General features: G+C 39.7%; 1 protein-coding gene across 1 annotated transcript; it reads left to right on the forward strand.

Annotated features, from left to right (window-relative positions):
• Positions 1–11,858: 11,858 nt before the first annotated feature.
• On the forward strand, positions 11,859–22,118 carry LOC120298177 (vomeronasal type-2 receptor 26-like). Its single transcript, XM_039321630.1, has 8 exons — positions 11,859–12,268; positions 13,186–13,210; positions 13,589–13,755; positions 15,668–15,845; positions 16,943–17,794; positions 19,260–19,487; positions 19,862–19,988; positions 21,217–22,118. The coding sequence occupies exons 1-8, from the start codon at positions 11,859–11,861 to the stop codon at positions 22,116–22,118; spliced, it is 2,889 nt and encodes a 962-aa protein (XP_039177564.1).
• The last annotated feature ends 157 nt before the right edge of the window (positions 22,119–22,275 follow it).

Below are 22,275 nucleotides of genomic sequence, written 5' to 3' on the forward strand. Positions count from 1 at the left end.
AAATTTGATTCTCTGGCTGATCCAATTTTAATTGCCCATGACTTCAGATTGATCACTTGATTTTCTATACAGCCAATCCCCAAGTTACGAGCATTCACTTGACGCTTGCTCAAAGTTATGTGATGAGCGCTCTCTAGTGCTTATGAACAACTCCTGAAATTGCAAGTATTGCAGCACCACAGCAGTTATTTGTCCTTACGAGCGACTGGAGAATCTTTGTTTTCTTGGCTGCTCCAGGCCTTTGATATGTTTGCAGAGAATGGAGTCCTAAAATAATGCAAGGTGATGCAAGATGAGTGGAGCGAGGTCTCACACTACTGATCTCGCGTGATCTCATGGTTCTTTAGGCCTCTGTTCTCTGCAACAGAGAAACAAACCAAAGCCAGGGGACACTTCAATGTGCCTCCAGAATCTGGATCAGGGCTCCATAGGACTGGAAAAGGCTCTGCCACCCGGATCTATGGCTGCAGAGCAATTTTGTGCCCCCTCCCCCACAGCCGATCCAGGCTCTGGAGGCCTGGAAAAGACCTCTGCCGCCAGAGTCTATGACTGGAGAGTGATTTTGCAGACCCCCCAGCAGCCCGATCTGGGCTCCAGAGGCCTGGAAAAGACCTCTGCCACCCAGATCTATGGCTGCAGAATGATTTTGTGCCCTTCCCTGAAGCTGATCTGGGGTCCTGAGGCCTTTTCCAAGCCTCTGGAGGTCTTTTCCAAGCCTCTGGAGACCTTTCCCAAGCCTCTGAAGCTCAGATCCATGGCCGCGAAACAATTTTGCAGCACCCCAGTGGCCCAATCCAAACTCCTGAAGCCTTTTCCAAGCCTCTGGAGCCCATATGTATGGCAGTGGAGCGATTGTGTGCCCCCCCCCAGTCCAATGTGAGTTTGGGAGGCCTTTTCTGAGCCTCTGGAGCCCAGATCTATGGTAGTGGAGCGATTTTGGGGCCCTTTGCAGTCCAATCTGGGCTTGGGAGGCCTTTTCCAAGCCTCCTGAACTTGGATCCATGGCCACAGAGCAATTTTGCAGGGGGGGGGCTAGTAGCCTGATCTGGGCTCCGGAGGCCTTTTCAAGCCTCTATAGACCAGATCCATAGCTATGGAGCGATTTTGCGCCCCTCTCCCAGCAGCCCAATTCGGGCTCTGAAAGCCTTTTCCAAGCCACCAGAAACCGAATCCATGGCCACAGAGAGATTCTATGCCCCCCCAGTGGCCCATAGCCTCTGGAGCCCAGATCAGTTTGCTGGGGACCCAAAAATCTCTCTATGGCCATAGATCTCGGCTCCAGAGGTCTTTTCCAAGCATCCGGTGCCTGGATTCATGGCCGTGGAGCAATTTTGCAGCCCCCCCCCCAGCAGCCCAAGCCAGGCTCTGGAGGCCAGGAAAAAAACTCTAAAGACAGGATCTATGGCCATGGAGCAATTTTGTGGTCACCCCACTGCCTGATCCAGGCTCTGTAGTCCTTTTCAGAGCCTCTAGAGTACAGATCTATGGCCAAAGAGAGGAGACTGATCTGAGCCCCAGAGGCCTTTTCCAAGCCTCTGGAGATTGGTTCCATAGCTACAGAGTGATTTTGTGGAGGGGGCAGTAGCCCAATCTGGGCTCCGGAGGCCTTTTCCAACCTCTGGAGGCCCTTTCCAAGGGTCTGGAGCCCATATCCATGGCCACAGAGTGATTTTGTGGGGCCCCAGTGCCCCAATCTAGGCTCTGCAGGCCTTTTCCAAGGCTCTGAAGGCCAGATCTATGGCCCCTGAGAGATTCTGTGGCCCCCCGCAGCCTTTTCCAAGCCTCCAGAGCCTGGATCCATTGCTACAGAGTGATTTTGCAGCCCCCTCTCAGCAGCCCAATCCAGGCTCTGGAGGCCTTTTCCTAGCCTCTGGAGACCGGATCCATGGCCACAGAGAGATTCTGCACCCCCCAGCAGCCTGATCTGGGTTCCGGAGGCCCTTTCCAAGCCTCCAGAGGCCTTTTGCAAGCCTCTGGAGGCCTTTTGCAAGGCTATGGATCCCAGATCCATGGCTGTGGATTGATTTTGCAGCCCCCCCCCCGCAGACTGATCTGGGCTCCGGAGGCCTTTTCCAAGCATCCAGATCCCAGATCGGTCCGCTGGGGCCCAAAAATTGCTCTGCAGCCATAGATCTCAGCTTCGGAGGTCTTTCCCAAGTCTCCAGAGCCCAGATCCATGGCTGCGGAGTGATTTTGAAGCCCCCCAGAAGCCCGATTGGGGCTCCAGAGCCTTTTGTAGGCCTACGGAACCCAGATCGGGCCGCTGGGGGGCCAAAAATCATTCCAAAACCATAGATTCTGTGCCCCCCACAGCCTTTTCCAAACCTACAGAGCCTGGATCCATTGCCACAGAGTGATTTTGCAGCCCCCCAAGCAGCCCAATCAAGGCTACAGTGGCCTTTTCCAAGCCTCTGGAGACCGGATCCATGGCCACAGAGAGATTCTGCACCCCCCAGCAGTCCGATCTGGGTTCCAGAGGCCCTTTCCAAGCCTCTGGAGGCCTTTTTCAAGGCTACGGAGCCCAGATCCATGGCCACAGAGCAATTTTGCAGCCCCTCAGTGGCCTGATCTGGGCTCTGGAGGCCTTTTGTAGGTCTGCGGAACCCAGATTGGACTGCTGGGGGGGCGAAAATTGCTCTGTGGCCATATATCTCAGTTTTGGAGGTCTTTCCTAAGCCTCTGGAGCCCAGATCCATGGCCACAGAGTGATTTTGAAGCCTCCCCAGCAGACCCATTGGGGCTCCAGAGGCCTTTTGTAGGCCTATGGAACCCAGATCGGGCCACTGGGGGACCAAAAAGTGTTCCACAGCCATAGATCTCGGCTCTGAAGGTCTTTTTTAAAAATAATATTTTATTAATTTTCCAATTTTACATTTAAGTATTTAAAAAGCAATGTGGTGACTGGGTTAATCAATAGTTCTATAACATATAAAAATCTTTAATACAAATCTCAAGTTACAACATCAAATATTTCCTCTCTTTTTCCCTTAACATCTACTGTCTCATATTTAAGCTAATACAGTTCTTATTATATCAACTCAGTAAAAACATCATTATTACATTTATCAATAAATTTTTAGTTTATACATATCTTAATTACTTTTTACATTCAAACTTCATAAACAATCCATATCCTGTTATTATTTTTTCCCAATTTTTAATTTCCCATTAATATTCCAATTTAATATTTGATATTTATAATTGTCAGTCTTTAGGTAACCAAAATTTCCCTTATCTCAATTCATGACAGAATCTAATATTCAAAATACACATTTTATCCATTTGGATATAGTCTTGTTCTATTTCCTAAAAGTTATCTAATTCCCACCATATTAAATCAGCTACTTAATATTACAATATCCCCTTTAATGAATCAAAACCATTATATATATTTTTTTCTGGATTAATCAATAAATCAAACATATTCATAATATTTTTTTTTCTTTTAGGTCTAATTTTTAAATATTAAACAGATAAAATCCTTATTTTCAAGTAATTTCCAAATACGTTAAATCTAATGACCAAAATTCCCCTTATTTCAACTCCTCCTTTAATCCTCTAATTAATAATAAATATGTTATTTGAAATAAGGGAGACCATTTAATTGCCATTTTTTTGGAAGGACTATCCCATTATCCCATCACGGCCGCCACAGACACTGGAAGGTGAACTCCGTCTTCTGCGTTCGGTTTTGCTCCGCTGCGGAACCCTGGTATGTAGGGGCAACAAGCAAGGAGAGGACCCCCGCTTGATCACAGGAAGTCCAAAATCTATTTTAGATCTTGGCTCTGGAGCTCTTTTTCAGGCCTCCAGAGCTCAGGTCCATGGCCACAAAGAGATTTTGCACATACACACACACACACACACACACACACACACACACACACACACCCATGGCCGATATGGGCTGGGGAGGCCTTTTCCAAGCCTCTGGAGCCTGGATTCCAAGCCTTCAAGCCCGGAACAATGGCCCCCCAGTGGCCCAATCCAGGCTCTGGAAGTCTGGAAAAGACCTCCAGAGCCCTGATCTATGGTTGCAGAGAAATTCCACACACTCCTGTGGCCCTATCCGGGCTCTGGAGGCCTTTTTCAATCTCTGGAGAACAGATCCATGGCCACGGAATGATTTTGCGGTCCCCTCAACAGCCCAATCTGGGCTCTGGGGGCTTTTTCCAAGCCTCTGGTGTCCAGACTCATGGCAATGGAGTGATTTTGCAACCCCTCAGTGGCCTGATCTGGACTCCAGAGGCTGGGTCGGGATGCGGGGTGGGGTGCAAAATCATTCTGCAGGCATAGATCTCAACTCCAGAGACTTTTCCAGGCCTCAGAGCCAGGATAAGCCATGGAGATGGGGCACAAAATTGTTCCATGGCCATTAATCCAATCTCTGGAGACTTGATCCAGTTCCTCCAGCAGCAGGAACCGTGGCAGAGAGGAGACAGACTTTTTCCAGGTGAGTCCTGCATGGCAGGAAGGGGGGGAGGAAGCATGAGGTGTCTTAGTGGATTGGGGGGGCCTTGGGGGGTGTTCCATCACTAGGCACTCCATGGCCTTCCCCACCCTCAGATACCTCATGTTTACTTCACAAGCTGCATGCATTTTAACAAGCAAGAGAGTGATCTCATTAAAGCAACGAGATTCACTCAATGAGTTTTCGAGTTATGAGTGGAATGGGCAGTTTCCATTACACTCCTACCTCGAGGACTACCTGTACATTGTTTCTGAAAAATATATTGAGCACCTGAAAAATATATTGATAACCTGAAGGTTAAATATATTTAACCTTCCAAATCTTGAGGTTCTCCATCTGAGAGAAGCACACAAAACTTCAGTAGTCAGGAGTCCAAGAGAAGTCTCAACTTAGACAATCATAACCTCAATAGAAATGTAATGTCACTCAGGTCTATGGAGATTCTCTGTCATCCAGATCATAGCTGTCCCAAAGATGCTTTTTCACTTTCTTGCTTTTCTTTAAAGAAATTTTGCTTCTCATCCAAGAAGCTACTTCAGATCTGACTGGATGGTGGGGAATGGAAGGATTTATACTCCTTGCACACAGCTAATCATTTGCATTCTTTAGAGAGTTGTAGAGGCCATCCAGAGGTTTATTTGTGTCATCAGGGTCACCTGAGTGGTGCAAAAGGATGTGGAGCCTTCTTGGAACTATTGAAAGAACTGTGTTGTAGTCTGTAGATAAATGATATCATATCCCTCCCCCTCTGTTGAGAGAGGGAATCCTTCCATTCTCCACCATCCAGTCAGAGCTGAAGAAGCTTTTTGGATGAGAAGCAAAACATCTTCAAAGAAAAACAAGAAAGTCCGGTTGCCTCTGAAAAAGCATCTTTGGGGCAATCTCATTCAAGATTCAGTTTGCAGCAGAGAGAATAAATACCACGTCATATCTTCTTAGGCTTGATTTTAGGTTTTTTATGTCATGCATTCTCTCTTGGGTCACAAGCTACACATGTATTTGAGAAAAAAGTCACCTGAATACCTTTGAGCCAGTCATTCTCTCTTGGCCATAAGAACAAGCATTTTTGGAAGTGTCAAGGAAAATCCATGGACTTGTTCTTGCAAGTACCTCAAGTCACGGTTGAGTCAATCAACCATAACATCAAAACTGACTATAAATTTTCTAAACTGAAGCCATTTAATGATATTTCAAAGACTGATGGCTAGAGAAAAGTAACAAACTCTTGGTGATCTAAAGCCATGGATATTTTGTGACAAATGAAGCTTTTTGGTTTAACATTGTTTCCTCATTGATAAAACCTACTTCAAGGGCAAACCTGACTTCTGTGTCATACGATCACACAAATACAAACCTGACAAATGTGTTCTTTTTCACACAATATATTATTTATTTGGTTTCCTTTGTCTCCTATTGCAATCTGCTTTTTTTGTTGCTGCTATGCAGAAAGCGACAAATCATTTACTCCAACCTTATTATTTTCTCCTGCTATATCAGAAAAGCAAAAGATGTTGTGTGCCGTAACTGACCATGTTTAATTCTATCCTCTGAGCTCTAGGGAATATCAAAGAGCAGAGCAAAATAGGAAGCCAACCAAGACTGACTGATGTTATTAACATTCCTTATTCCTAAACATATTCAAATACAAGGCATAAAGAGCAACAGTGTGTAAGTTTGTTTTTCTTATATGCTGTAGTTCTTCACTCAGATTATCCAAGAGAAAGAAGCCAAATGTTAGGTTGTCCTATACTCAGAAGCAATATTAACAATCAACATAGATGTGCAACATACATCTATGATTTCAAATCTTCCTCTTCACACTGTGGGTGATAACTTCTTCAGGTCATGTTCCACGATGCTAAATGCACCATCAACAATCCCACTATTAAATACAAGCCTTACCATTCAGGTGATCTCATCATTGGTGGCATTATTTCTCTGATGTACATGATGTCTAACCTGATCACCTTCAAAAGAATTCCATCTAAAGAACATCTTGATGATCCCATGTATGTACTTGTAATTTAAAGTTATATCAGATCCTAAGTTGGACTGAATAATTAACCTATGTATTTTAGGGAGGGCAAAATGGTTGATATATAACTTTTATCTCCTTTCAGTTATGTTTCATATGCTCAGCAATTCTATTCTATTTCTTACATACTTCATTATTATTGGGTTAACTGCAAAACACTGCATTTCTTCCACTTTAATACATCTTCATAAGCTTGTAGCACTCTACATGTTCCTTTCTGGTTTCCCAATGTTTCTGTCCCAAACATTCATAGCACACCAATTCCAAAATACAACCGTATGCCTGTAACTGATTATATTACACCCTGCACAGAACACACATTTCTGTGAGCTAAACCTAAAGTTGAACATTTATTTCTGAGACAATAGCTGATTTCTCCCAGATTTTTTCTTTATGTGTCACACAGTTATTTTATTAGTTTGATATTCATGATTTATATGGTCTTTCTACAATATTATAAATAAGTGGTACTAGTTCTGGTTTGTAAATTTACAACTACTGTAATATCTGGTGATCAAAATGGATATGCCACTTCCCTGGCATTGTTTAATTACATTGTAATTAATCAACTTAATTTAACTTAATGTAATTAAGTTTATTGATTAAAATGTATTGAAGTAAAAAAGGACTCCTGAGTTTTAGGAATAGTGTGAGAAGCTCTCCCTCCTTGGAAAAATTAAGAGAAATGATGTATACGCCTTTTCTCATAACACATAAAATAGAGAATTTGGAACGATATAAGTAAGAGTTGTAGTGGCACAGTATTTCAGGCTAACTCACTGCTCACTGCCAGGATTTCTATCCTGACCAGCTCAAGAGTGATTGAACCTTCGGGGAGGCATGCCCAATGTTGTTCCCAATCCTGTCCCAACTCCAGTCCTGATCCTAACCCCACTCTGAACCTTAATCCCTATCCTGGTCCTATCCCTTCCCCAACCTTATAAAACTCAATAAAAATCTTTATATATAAAAAAGAGTGACTGAACCTTCCATCCTCCCAAGGTCAGTAAAATAAGAATAGAATAGAATAGAATAGAATAGAATAGAATAGAATAGAATAGAATAGAATAGAATAGAATAGAATAGAATAGAATAGAAGGGACCTTGGAGGTGTTATAGTCCAGCCCTCTGCTCAAACAGGAGAACCTATACTAAATAATAATAATAATAATAATAATAATAATAATAATAATAATAATAATAATAATAATAAACAAACAAACTTGGGAGATATCTTAGAGATCATCTAGTCCAAGCCCTTGCTCAGGAAGGAAATCCTATACCATTCAGAGAAATGGCTGTCCAGTCTCTTCTTAAAAACCTCCAGTGTTGGAGCATTCACAGCTTCTGGAAGCAGGTTGTTCCACTGATTAATTGTTCTAACTGTCAGGAAATTTCTCATTAGTTCTAAGTTCCTTCTCTCCTTGATTAATTTCCATCCATTGCTTCTTGTCCTTCCTTCAGGTGCTTTGGAGAATATCTTGACTCCCTCTTCTTTGTGGCAGCCACTGAGATATTGGAACACTGCCATCATGTCACCTTTTGTCCTCTCTTCATTAAACTAGACATACCCAATTCCAGCAACTCTTCCTTATATGTTTTACCCTCCAGTCCCTTAATGATCTTTGTTGCTCTTCTCTGTACTCTTTCTAAAGTATCAACATCATTTTTGTAGCGTGGTGACCAAAACAACCATAGTGGTCCTTGCTTTCATAGTGACCAAGCCAGGCTCCAAAATCATGAAATGGGTGGGGAAAAAGCTGGCCACCACTATTGTCCTGTCTTGCTCCCTAGTACAAGTCACAATTTGTAGCGTGTGGTTGGTAATTTATCCCCCATTCCCAGATTCAGACATGCATTCCATGATTGAAAAAAATGTACTGGAATGTAATGAAGGCTCAGACATCATGTTTATATTGTCCTTGGCTTTATGGGTTCTTGGCAGCCATCAGCTTCATAGTGACCTTCCTAGCTAGGAAATTACCTGATAGCTTTAATGAAGCCAAATTTATCACCTTCAATATGTTTCTCTTTTGTAATTTATTCCTACCTATCTGAGCACCAAGGGAAATTACACTGTGGCTGTGGAGATCTTCTCCATTTTGGCTTCTGCAGATGGATTATTCAGTTTCATCTTTTCTCCCAAATGCTATATTATTGTTCTGAGGCCAAATCTGAACAGAAATGGAAAGCTGATAAAGAAAGAAAACTGAATTCCCGTTTTATTTATTTAGTAACCTTCTGTCTCTAGTTCAAACTTCATTCTGCTTTTTATTTGGTAAAGTTAGTTCTCAATCGATCCTTCTACCCCAAATGATCATCATCAACATATACACTCTGTCACTGTGTAAGAAATTTTATGAACTGGAATAGCCATAGCAACAAACCAGCCAATGAGAACTGTTTTTGGTTAAGACACAGTATTGTCTGTGTGAGGCATGTGATCTACCTTAGGTCTGGACATGTCTTTTTCTGATCTCCAAGTTAAGAGTTGTTGATGTTCCCCAGAACTGAATGAAACTATATGTATTATGTTTATATTATAAACTATGTCTCCTGCTCATCTTGAATGTGTGCTTATTTTGAGGGCTTATTTTTGTGCTGGAAAGCTGTAAAACTCTAACATACTCCATAAAAAGACAACCTCATTCTTTATCTCAGAGACAGAACATTTTCTTTTTAAAAAAGCAGGAAGAGTCATATATATATTTTCCTTGAGTTATTTGAACTTGATGTCAAATATTCAGTGTCAAAAATTGTTATATCATGTAGAAAAGATCAGTCTTCAGAAAAATCTAATTTCTAGTCCAAACTCGCTGAAACTGAGTTTTTGTATTTGAATTCCAGATTGAAAAAAGTTAGAAAATTTCCTGCTACTCTTTCTAGATTTCCTGTAAATTCCTCAAATGTTTTGGCCAGTTTATATAAATATATACATACATAGTGACCATATGGCCAGCAACAATCACAGGTTCAACCTTGCCAGGGCAGAGGCCATCGCACAAGGGTGGCCGGTTACTGAAGGAGGCTTGGGTGTTGGATGAACATTCAATTAATCACCACATAGAGTTACTGCCTGCTTATCAGGTACTAAGAAAGTGGGAACAACAACGCAACAATCCACAACGAGTGCAACAGGTTCAGCCTATGCAATACCAGAACTCATGTAACAGCAAAGAAATACGACTGGCAAAGGGGAGAAATCCCCAGTACGATTCATACAGGAGTCAATGATGGGAAGCGGAGAGCCACACTCACAACAAGGGATGGCCACAAGACAGGATGCACTGGGGGATCATCCTATAGCAAAGTGTACCCAGATACGTTTGAAGTGGGCAAAGAGAGTGGCAATAAGAGAAGCGGTGATCCCTGAACTTACAAATATATAGACGGATGCAAGATTATTAGAAGTAATACGGTCAACTAGGGCGGGCAGACCGGTGATGCATTCTATGAGCAGAGCACTTAAACTGCCAGTCTTATGAGCAGGCTTTCAAACCTCTGGCATTCCACTCTGATGATGTTGGCAGTTAGCCAATGAAAGCTAAGTTTATCAAACAGTTGTTTTTATTTATCCCAGTGTTCGACTACTTTTCTCAACATGAATATACCCGGGATTCGCATTTTTAGTATAATTAGAGACAATTATGAGCGAGCAGTTTTGCTCCAAGCCAGGAAGTGGGAAAGACTTGCAGAGCAGATGACGATCAACTATCGTAAGTTAGCCTTTTTGCATGACTGCATCCGAGGAGAATTGCCTCCCAAGTCGCTGCAAAGGAAACCATTAGTGGATTCTATGGAGGGCCAGGCAACAGTCCAACAGTTTCAGCGCTGGACAATGCGTGCTCTAGTTAACGACCATCATAGACATATTGGAGTCCTATTGACAGGAGCCCGAAGATGCCACGAGTATTGTCGCCATGTATTAACATGCCAACACTATCAATCCCTCAACCACCATATACACCATGCCTCAGTGAGGGCAAGCCAACACAAAGCTGAGGTATTCTGATGCAAGATGCAGATCTTGAGAGCATTGGATAACTGCAGCCACACTAATAAACTAGTCCACAATTTGTCATCAAAAACCCTGACTTATGGACAGACTAGACTACTGCAAAGTGACACGGGTCACAATTTAATGGATGCACGGTCCATCGATTTTGTTGCAGCCTTAGAACCTACTATTCAGCGGATCAGAGCTAACAATGAAGCCAAGAACTCCATTAGACAATGTGTCACAGGGCTACTTATGGGCCATAGACAATGCCATGTCCTATCCATCACGGAGAAGGAAGCCTTGGAACAACTGCGAGATGACAGTACCATCGTCATCTTGCCGGCTGACAAGGGCAGGGCAACTGTCATCATGGATAAGCCAGAATACATCCGTAAAACTCATGAATTGCTAAATGATACCAGCGCCTACTGTATAATCATGAAAGATCCGATGACCACTCTTAAAAACCAGCTGAACAAATTAGCAGAGAAATTTAAAAAACAGGGCAAAATCAGTGACAATGTCTTAAAGCTAATATGCCCTAGAGATTCAGCCACAGCCAGGTTTTATGGGCTTCCAAAAATCCATAAAGAAGGGGTCCCATTGCGACCAATTGTGTCGTTTAGGGACACACCGATTTTGGGTTTGGCCAAATGGCTAAGCGAACAGATTGGATATTTGGTGGAGAACAGTGAAACCACAGTGAAATCATCAGAAGAGTTCCTGAGCAGGATAAAATCGTTAAGAGTGGAGGAGGATGAGGTCTTAGTATCTTTTGATGTAACCTCACTCTTTACCTCGATTCCGCAAGACCTACTATTGCAGTAATAAGGAGCTGCCTGCGAAAAGAGGAAGGGCGACATCAGGACTCACTCTGCACCGAGGATCTCATCCAACTCATGAACCTGTGCCTTAAAACATATTTTACATTCCAGGGCACCATCTACGAGCAGGTGAAAGGCACGCCAATGGGATCCCCAATTTTGTGAGTCATTGTGGTGGTCCTGCAACAGCTCGAAGCTGAAGTGATGTCCGTGCATCGCCCCAAATTTTGGGTTTGATACGTGGATGACACTTTTGCTGTCATCAAAAAGCAAGATAGCGCCAAGTTCCTGAGAGATTTAAATTCAGTTTACCCAGACATTCGCTTTACAGCGGAGGAAGAGATCAATGGCACACTTGCATTTTTAGATGTCCTAGTCAGCCGTCAGCCTGACGGCACTCTCCACACAACTGTCCACTGAAAACCAACGCATGCAGACAGAATTTTACACTACAGGAGTAATCATCCCATGTCACACAAAATAGGCTGTATCAAAATGCTATTTAAGGGTGTGAAAACTCATTGCAACATGGATAGGGAAAAAGTGGAGGAGAGGAATCATCTATACCGTGTTTGCAGACAAAATGGCTATCCAATTGATTTCATCAGATGGTACAGCAGACCATATGAGCCTCGCAGAATGCAACACACAGGCACTATGACATGGACAACTCTGCCATACATCAATGGGGTATCAGAGGCGATGGCACGGATATTGGCGCCATATAACATTAGTATTGCCCATAAACCAAATCAAAGCCTTTGTGCCAAAATAATGTGCCCAAAAGATCCACTCCCCTATGAAGAAAGATCTTCAAGGATATATAGAGTGAAATGTAAGGATTGTCACTACAATTACATTGGGAGACGACCAAACGTCTTAGAACTAGAATCCATGAAAACAAGCTGGCCATTAAACGACATGAGCAACGCTCGCAGGTGTGGGTCCATATGGCCAGCAACAATCATATGGCCTTTTTATAGGGCTTGAAACCCGGACAGAGTGAACCAATAAGAGTTCTTCTTCCTTCGTGCCTTGTGCATGTGCGCAAGGCTGGCGTCGCTCTGTCTGGTCCCGGGCAGCTTTTAGAATCAATGGGACCATTTGCAACAATTCTGGGCCTGCTGAGTTTCCTCATCAGGCTCAGGACACAACACTATCAATAACCAGGAGTCCAAAAGAAATCTCAACTCAGAGTCTCACAGATCCTGAAAGGGGGATCAGATTACCCCAGGGTTAAAATTGCAACAAAGAGAGTAATCAGCCAACCAAGCCTTCTGTTCTTTAATCTTACATTTAACATTACATTTCATATTATCCAGTTTCTCATAGCCTCAGGCCCTGGGTCACAACCAAATGACAAATAAATATGTGTTTGACATAAACACCACCTGCATAGGTTTGAGCCAGTCATTTCTTCCTGGCCCTAAGAAGAACAAAATAGCAAACCATTTCTGAAAACATCAAGAAAAATTCATGGGATTGCTCTTGTAAGCACCACAAGTCAAGACTGATTAATCAACCATAACAAATAATACTGACCATAACATTTTGTAAAATGAACCCATTTTATTATATTTAGGGGATTGTTGGACAGAGAAGAATAATGAACTCTTGGTGATGTAAAGCCATGGATGTTTTCTGACATGCTTTCTGATGGAGCTTTTTGACTTAACATATTATTTTCTAATTATGGAAGCTTATTACAAGTGCAAAACTGATTTTTTTTGTCATGCCAGTGTACCACTAAAAATCTGTAAAAACAAATATCATTTTCATTCTTAATATTATTTATTTACTTTTCTGGATATTATCTGCTTTAATTGGAACCTGTTTTTCTCTTGCTGCTCCACAGAAAGCTACATACAATTTACACTGAGGTGAGAACAATTATTTTCCTCTGCAAGTTCAAAAGTGTATGAGATGTTGTGCCCCCATAATTGACCATGTTTAATTCTACTCCTTGGGAATAGGCTCTTGGGAGTTCCAAGGAGCAGAGGAAAACAGTAACCCAACTAAGAATGCCTGATGTTTTTTATATGCCTTGTTTTTGATTGTATTCAAATATGAGGTTTGATGAGCAATGCTGTTTGTGCCTGTTTTTCCAATGCATTTCTGCATTCATATCATCTAAGATAAATAGCAAAATTGTTGGATGCCCTGTATTCACAAGCCACATCAATGATCATTTGGGCAAAGCACATCTCTGATTTGCTATGCTACCCTTCATGCTGTGGGTGACAATATGGCTTCCGCAGGTCGTGTGCCCTGATGCTAAATGTGCCATCAATGACCGTAGTATTAAATACAAATTTTATCATTCAGTTGATCTTAACATTGGTGGCATTATTTCTCTAATTTATATGATGTCTAACCTGATCACCTTCAAAAGAATTCCATCTGAAGAACTTCTTGATGATCCGATGTATGTAACTATTTTTCTTAACTATACTAGCTTCAAGTCTGATTGTATAATTAATCAATTATTTTTTCTTTACTGATTCAATCTAATTGGAATTCATCAGTGAAGAATAGAAACAGATATAACAATTGCCCAACCAACTTGTTTTCAACTGAGAACAGATTCTAGTCTGATTTATGGTAACATAAAGTCTAAGGATGTTATTATCCCATATACTTTCCAGTCTATATCCCATTTCCTCAGATACACAGATTAAAGTCCTGAGAGAGGATTTTTTCTGGGGGTGGAATTGAGGAATGTTGCTAGAGAATGGTATAGAATGGTACAGAAGAAATCTTTAAGGAAAGATCAGGAAAAGAAAGGGAATTGTTTTAGCAGTGACTGAGAAGTAAGATAATTGCTGTGAAAAAAATAATAGTGAATATGACCAAAATTTTGCAGCCAAAACTCCAGCTTTAGATATGTCAAAGATAGATTCATTACTGCATGAGATTATTTGTTCTAGAAGGGAATTTGATTGTGGGGGGGGGAGAGAAGGAGAATCATGGAAAGAAATGTGAGAGGCACTCTCAGTCTATGGAGATTCTCAGTCATCCAGGTCATGGTTGTCTCAAAAATGCTTTTAAAAGAGAAGCTGGAATTTTTACTTTGTTTTTCCTTGAAGATGTTTCACTTCTCATCCAATAAACTTCATAGATTCTGGCAGGTTGGTAGGGATACAGAAGGCTTTCCATCTCTCCTTTCATCTGCCCCACCATCCTGTCAGAACTGATGAAGCTTTTTGGATGAGAAGCAAAATGTCTTCAAGGAAAAAGAAAGGAAGAAAGTCCAGTTGCCTTTTGAGAAAGCATCTCTGAGAGAGGCAGGATCCTTTTCAACTCATGAAAAGCATTAACACAGAAACACAACAGTTTGCCTTTTACTTAAAATATAGAAAGAATGTTGCATTTTCCACTACATTTTCCCTTGATAATTTTGCAGTCGAACTCATCTATGTAATTATTTTTCTCTTATCAAATACCCATGACATCACCCTCCTTCCCTCCCTCCCTCCCTCCCTCCCTCCCGCCCTCCCTCTTTCTTTCTTTCTTTCTTTCTTTCTTTCTTTCTTTCTTTCTTTCTTTCTTTGTTTCTTTGTCTGTCTTTCTTTCTTTCTTCCTTCCTTTCTTTCCTTCCTTTCTTCCCTCTTCCCTCCCTCCCTCTCTCCCTTCCCCCCTCCCTCCCTCCCTCCTTTCCTCCTTCCTTCCTTCGTTAGGAGCTGAATATGTTTCATTTCTAGATTTTGGACACTGACACTTTCAACACGGTTCGATATAGAGTACTTCATCTTTCAAAATGAGATAAAAATAAAGAGGTAGATATCTGTCCTAAACCAGCATGATATACCAGTTCCTGCATAGCATATCCACAAACCATCAGCTTTTTCCGTAGTCAAATCCTCTTGACAACAAAGAGAGGAAATCTTAGGAGCTGGATATTCATTCCCCCACTCCATGTTTTAGATATTGCCATGTCTAACATGGTTCAATTTATAACATTAAACCTTTCAAAATGAGGTGGAAATATGGAATTATAAAATACTATAAAGAGGTTATCTTCCAAATATCTAATTCTGCATTGAAATTATGAAATAGTGAGAAGAGATCCAATCTACAACTCCAAGGTCCCTTCCAACTCTGTTATTCTGTTAAGGATTTTCTATACACTATTTTTCTTTGAGGTGGAAACTTATACTTTATTTTTAAATCTTCTCTGTGTTGAAATGCAAATATTGTGACAGAGGCATTACTCTCCCTTAAAGTATGTTTCTACAGACGTATCAGCATATCTTGTCCTTAATCTTTGCTGTAATTGAGATCAACAAAAATCCTCAGATCTTGCCAAACATCACTCTGGGCTTTGGGATATTTAACAGCTATTTCATGGCAACATGGACCTACCTTGCTTCTATGGAGCTTCTTTCTTCACATGACAAATTTGTTCCCAACTATAAATGCAGCATCCATCAAAATTCAGTTTGTGTTATTGCTGGACCCAACTCTCATATCTCTCAGGTTATGGCTGACATCCTGAGCATATATAAGATTCCACAGGTAAGACCTGCTCAAGAAAAAATATAACTCCTATTGATATTTGATCTCCTCTTTAATGACATTTTGGGGGAGGAAGGTTGTAAGAAGTGGCAATTAGAAGATAACTAAAATCTGCCTGGACAACACTTACATGTATTCAGTCCTAATTTACTGAAAAGTTTGCAAGAGTTTCAGAAAAAAAACCCATATTGTATCTATGTAAAAAAAAGGAAATGAGAAGAAACCTCTTAGCATTTAGAAAATTTTCTTTCAATTTGAAATATTTCCTAGAGAACTCTTAAGCCATGATATACTCTGCCTTATGGAATTATGGGGGTTCTATCACTGGAGATTTTCAAGAAAAGCCAGTAAGATTACCTGTCAGGGATAGTATGAGGATTTCTGCTGAAAACATGGCCAAGTTTCCTTCTAATGCTATGCTCTATGTCTCCACAAATGAAAGTTTATCATATCCAGTTGATACTCATCCCTCATAATAATGATACTTGTTATCAAATTTCTATTCTTGAACTTGTACTTTTAGAAGAACGTTATCTTTTTAATATGATGAGTTTCTTGGCATTATTACAAAATCTGTGGCTGTGCAGTATCATTTACGTCACAGAACTTAAAGAAAGACCCTTGTTGAATATGAGAAACCCATGAAAATCAATAAGAGTTAGTCAGGCTTATCACTGAAAAATTATAAAAAATATTAAAATGGTATGTGCAAGTGATCTCAGAAGTCAAAAGGAAGAACCACAAAAAAGACAAACATTATGTAAAAGGTATCTCAGCCCATAGAAAGAAAAGGGGTGTGGAAAACATTTCACAAAGACTTTCCCTACTTTCTAAGAAGGTAAAGGGAGAGGAGAGGAACGTTACTTACAGACCTGTAAGATTGATATTCACCCTTCAATGTACTCTCGAGAAGAAGCAGAACAATGAATATCCCTTCTAAAAGTCTTCCTATGGCTCCTCTTCTCCTGTAGACTGAGATAACATTTGCATATGAGCTGTCTAGTCTACATCACTTACTTCTGTCTCCCAAGATTGCTCTCATATCATTACCAATTTGTATGAATACATTCTCTTTTCTGTTTCCTTTTTATCCTTAGCTCACATATGGCTCTGCTCCAGTGATCAACAATATGATTCAAACAGCTTTTTATCATCAAATGTTCCCAAATGAACAACTTCAAATTATGGGGATCCTCCAGCTGCTGCTGTATTTTAAGTGGTCCTGGATTGGGCTTATTTGTCAAGAAAATGAGATTGGTCAAAGATTTCTGCGAGAAGTGCTTTCCATGTTTTCTGAAAAGGGAATCTGCTTTGATTATACTGAAGAGATTCTGCTAGAAGCTTTTTCAAGTGATTTGGGAGAAAAAATTGATAATTGTCTTCAAATGTACAATGTCATTATGACAAGTATTTCTAGTGTTGTGATTGTATATTGTGAAAACCAGGTTATAGTTCTTTTCAGAATGATCTCTGTTTCAGAATATTTTGACACAACAGTAGAGAGAAAAGACAAAGTTTGGATTTTTTCAGCCCAGATGGAATATACTTCAGTTCCGTTTCAAAGAGACAGCAGTATAGACTTCATCCATGGTGCTCTTTCTTTCTCAGTTTCTTCAAAAAAAATATTAGGATTCAAATCATGTGCTCAGATGACAAATGGTGTTCCAGAAAAGGAAGACAGTCTTTCAGGGGTCTTTTGGGAGCAAATATTTGGATGTTCCTTCTCAAATTCCACTTTGAAGCCAGAGAAAAGATGTACTGGGGAAGAGAAGCTGGAGACAATTTCAGATTCTGTTTTTGAACTGAGCATGACTGGGCAAAGCTACAGTATCTACAATGCAGTCTATGCTGTGGCACATGCTCTCCAAGCCATGATTACATCCCACTCCAAACACAGAGCCATAGATACTAGAGGGAAACAGAAGCTTTTTCATCATCAGGTGTGGCAAGTAAGCTCCTACATTTATTGCTCTAGCAGATTATTTTGCTTCCATATCTACAAATGCTCATGATGAATGCTGAAACTTATTTAAATATAAGAGATGGATCAGAATGTCCATACCCCTTCCTACACCAAATGGATGATTTTCCCACATTGTTTCTTTATGTTCCAGATATTTGGATTAATTTTTATCATATTTTATGTAGACTTTCTATATTGTTAATATTTTATATTCTTAATATAAAATATTAAGAATATATTCTTAATTTAGAATAACAAATTACTTTGATCAGTTAATTAAAGTATTTTTGCAAACAAGAAATGGTACCAGTTCTGATCTGCAACAATGTTAATCATCTGATGATCAAACTGAATGTGCAACTATTGTGTCACCTCCTCCATGTCATTTGTTAATTAAACTGTAAAGTAAAAGCCCTAAAAGGAAATATTTTCCATGAAGTTTTCCCACTAGTGATATTGCTAATATTTCTTGGTGATGGGATGGTAGGAGAAGCTCTTTTTCCCCTGGAGAAATATATATTCACTTTTTCTTTGAACACATATAGTGGAGAATTTGGTGCTTTAAAGATGGTTGCATAATTATGACAGAGAATGCTGGTGGCTTTAGGCACTGAGAATGAACATTACAACAATGAGGACATGATGATGATGATGAAGAAGAAGCTAGAAGAAGTTGATGTGGTTGCCAAATGATACTAATAAAACGTGGTGGTGGCATCTACTTTTAGGAGATAGCCATGAAAAGAGGGCTGTTAGACTATTTTGATGACTAATCTGGATAGGTTCATGGGACTGACAAATTACTATTACCACCACTACTACTATTATTATAAATAGATAGCACAACAATATCTTCAGAAATAAAGGAACCTTAGAATTGGAAGTGCACAATCTGTCAGATTTGAATAGCATGGTTTTCTATGATACGATCTAATTAAGGTTAATACAGATTTTAAAAATCACTGTATTAAAATTGTCATACTGAAAATGTGAAACAGGATTCCAGACTGTGTCTGAAAATGCCTTTATATACCTCAAAAGAAGCATTTATAAGAAAAAAAAGCAGCATCCACTTTCTCTCTCAACATATAGCACAGAATCTTGAAAGCTTTGTGCTTTAAAGAAGGATACATAACTATGACAGTGAAGAACACATCAGATGTGATGGCCTTAGGCACCGAGAATAAAAATGACAACACAGGGAGAAGACAATGATAAGGAAGGAGATAGAATAGATATTGCCGTTGGAAATAGTGGCAGGTGTAAAAATGTTAGGCACCCTTATAGTTGCTCTATCCCTTTTCATGACTGTTTTGGATGCTGTTAATGAAAGTGACAAATTAATCCTATTTTAAGTAAGGAGCAAACAATTTCTTTTAAAATCATATTGCTGTATGTTTTTTGCCATTCTTCCATATCTTTATTAATTACTGTTGTGTTCTTCTCTTGAGCTTCATCACTATCTGAGAAAAGTCTCATTTAACAACAATGCTGGAGAAAACATTTTCTTTGACCAGAATGGGAAGGTTGCAACTGGCTTTGACATTGTCAACTGGGTCATTTACTCAAATCAATCCTTTCTTAGGATGAAAGTTGGAAAAGTAAATCCATCATCTCAACTAGAAAATTCTTTCTCTCTGTCAGCAGATAAAATTGTTTGGCCCAATCTTTTTAACCAGGTATCTATTATTAATTTTTCAAGGGATGGTTCAGTACTCATGCATCTTTGAACAGCTGAGCAAATTAATGAATCAAGCACAAGCAAAACTATATTCTTGAAAAGGAATTTGTAGAAGAAAAACTAACTCTCAATGTATCTCTGCCTATCAAATATTAGGCCTTATATTTGAGATCTATCACATGAATAAGAGATTTTTCATTTATATGACTCATTATGCCAGGACGATATTTTAAAGAATAAGATAAACCTTGCATGTTAGCATAGAATTTCATAACTCTGATTAAAAAAGAAAGAAAATATACATCAAAGTTGATAGTTTCTAGAGTGAAATTGTTTAAATTCTAAATGCATTCCACTTTCATTTATCAATAGAAACAACCTCTTTCTTTGTGTAATGCTCATTGCTCCTTTGGTTACAGCAAAGTCAAAATAGAAGGGAAGCCATTTTGCTGTTACAAATGCCTTCGGTGCCCCAAGGGGAAAATTGCCAACCAGACAGGTAAGAGATGCCATGCAAGGAGTTTTGTAATGGAATTTGGCAATGCCCTTGGGGAAAGAGTGGAAGAGATGCTGCCCCCAGTGATTTAAAAGACAGAAAACCTAAAAAGGATCTGCCTTAATGGACGAGTTGAAAGTGGCAGAAAAAAGTTTTGTACTTTTGGACTTGCATCATTTTTTTAACATAGTCTTGTTACAATGTAGAATTAGCTCACCTAGTTGTTTTTTTCTGTTTGGTTTATCGGGCAGGGTCGATAAAATTTGATATCTATCTATCTATCTATCTATCTATCTATCTATCATCTATCTCTCAGGTCACTATGTATAATTTGGCAAATGCCATGATTTTACATCATCAATCACAAGCAGTTCGAAGATATGTTACTTGGGCCATAGAATCCCCAAGAAAGCTTTCAAGGATCTCATTGAGAATTATTCTTGGTAACAATAGAGCATAAAAACTACATTCAGCTGGTTGACAAACTTCTTACAGTACACAACACCACAAAGTGCAACATGTCACTGAAGATTCATATTCTACATTCACACTCCAACTTCTTTACCAAAAATGGACATTACCACAATGGAAAAACAGTATTAGGGCTACTGAAATCCAACAATATTGGTTGATGATTTTGGGACACTGCAGTGAGATGCACTGGACAATGAGTATAAATAAAAATCTGCAGCAAAAGAGCTGCCTCTGTTAAATTAATGCAACATGTGCAAACTTTATGGAATTAAATACATTATAGTCATTAAAAGCTAATTTCACATTTCTCAAGATTCCTACATCATATACTCATCCTGAAATTATATTTGTGTTTTTTGAAGGGGTCTATGATATTCACCAAATTCCACCAAATGCATCAAAAGCAAAACTTTTGAAAAAATGTTCTTTAATATTCTTATAAACATTGTTGCTATATTGTACTATCACGGTGTGTTTCCCCTAAAGCAATAGAGTAAATTTAAGGCACAATCCCATTTCAAATATATAAATAGAATGAAATTATATCTGAAGGAGTAATCTGCTTTCAAAGGATCTGTTCTCAGACAAATTGGATTTAAAGATTTTCTTGCTTATAACTTTCTAGATAAGTTAAATTTCAAATTGTCATCTTTTGTGATGACTACCTGGAAATTCCAAGCATTCAAATATTATATTTCTGAAATTTGGGGATGGCTCATCTAACTTTGAATGCTTGACAACTCTATTTCTCTTCCAGATTTAGATGACTGTATCCCATGTCCTAAAGAAAGCTATCCTAACAAGAACCAGGATCTGTGCATTCAAAAACATACAACCTTCTTGTCTTACAAAGAACCCTTAGGAATCACCTTGACTAGTGCTGCTTTCTTTTTTTCTTTCATCTCAGCTGTGGTACTGGGGATCTTCATTAAAAATCAGGACACTCCCATTGTAAAAGCCAATAACCAGAACCTCACCTATACTCTTCTCATTGCTCTCTTCCTCTCTTTCCTTTGCACTTTGCTTTTCTTTGGACAACCTAATCAAGTAAAATGTCTCCTGAGACAAACTTCTTTTGGCATCATATTCTCTATAGCCCTTTCTTGTATATTGGGTAAAACAACCATAGTGGTCCTTGCTTTCATGGCCATCAAACCAGGCTCCAAAATGAGGAAATGGGTAGGAAAAAGGCTGGCCAGCACTATTGTCCTGTTTTGCTCCCTGATACAAGTCACTATTTGTAGTGTGTGGCTGGCAATTTCTCCCCCATTCCCAGATTCAGACATGCATTCTATGGTTGAAGAAATTATCCTGGAATGTAATGAAGGTTCAGCCATCATGTTTTACACTGTCCTTGGCTTTATGGGGTTCTTGGCGGCCATCAGCTTCACGGTAGCCTTCCTAGCCAGGAAGTTACCTGATAGCTTTAATGAAGCTAAATTTATCACCTTTAGTATGTTGGTCTTTTGTAGTGTCTGGATTTCCTTTGTTCCCACCTATCTGAGCAGCAAGGGAAAATACATGGTAGCTGTGGAGGTCTTCTCAATTTTGACATCTGCAGTTGGATTACTGGGCTGCATTTTTTCCCCCAAATGCTATGTTATTGTTCTGAGGCCTGATTTGAACAGAAAGGAGCAGCTAATAAAGAAACAAATGTGAAATCTTTTTGTTTATATTTATTTATTAAGCTTATTACTCCAATTCCAAATGGAGCTTCTTTCAGTTTGTTAAATTTGTTCAGAATTAGTCCTTTTTTTCTCAAAGTAATGAAGAACAATATATGCACTTTTCACATCATCTTCTCTGTTGCCCTTTC

This window comes from Crotalus tigris, unplaced genomic scaffold (genome assembly GCF_016545835.1).
Source record: "Crotalus tigris isolate CLP2741 ecotype Arizona unplaced genomic scaffold, ASM1654583v1 scf7180000023764.170092, whole genome shotgun sequence".
Taxonomy (NCBI): Eukaryota; Metazoa; Chordata; class Lepidosauria; order Squamata; family Viperidae; genus Crotalus; species Crotalus tigris.

Coding starts and splice junctions, on each gene's coding strand:
- LOC120298177 (XM_039321630.1), top strand. CDS start 11,859: ATGGATAGGGAAAAAGTGGAGGAGAGGAATCATCTATACCGTGTTTGC. Junction 12,269..13,185: donor GACATGAGCAACGCTCGCAG/GTGTGGGTCCAT, acceptor GCTGCTCCACAG/AAAGCTACATACAATTTACA. Junction 15,846..16,942: donor GCATATATAAGATTCCACAG/GTAAGACCTGCT, acceptor TTTTATCCTTAG/CTCACATATGGCTCTGCTCC.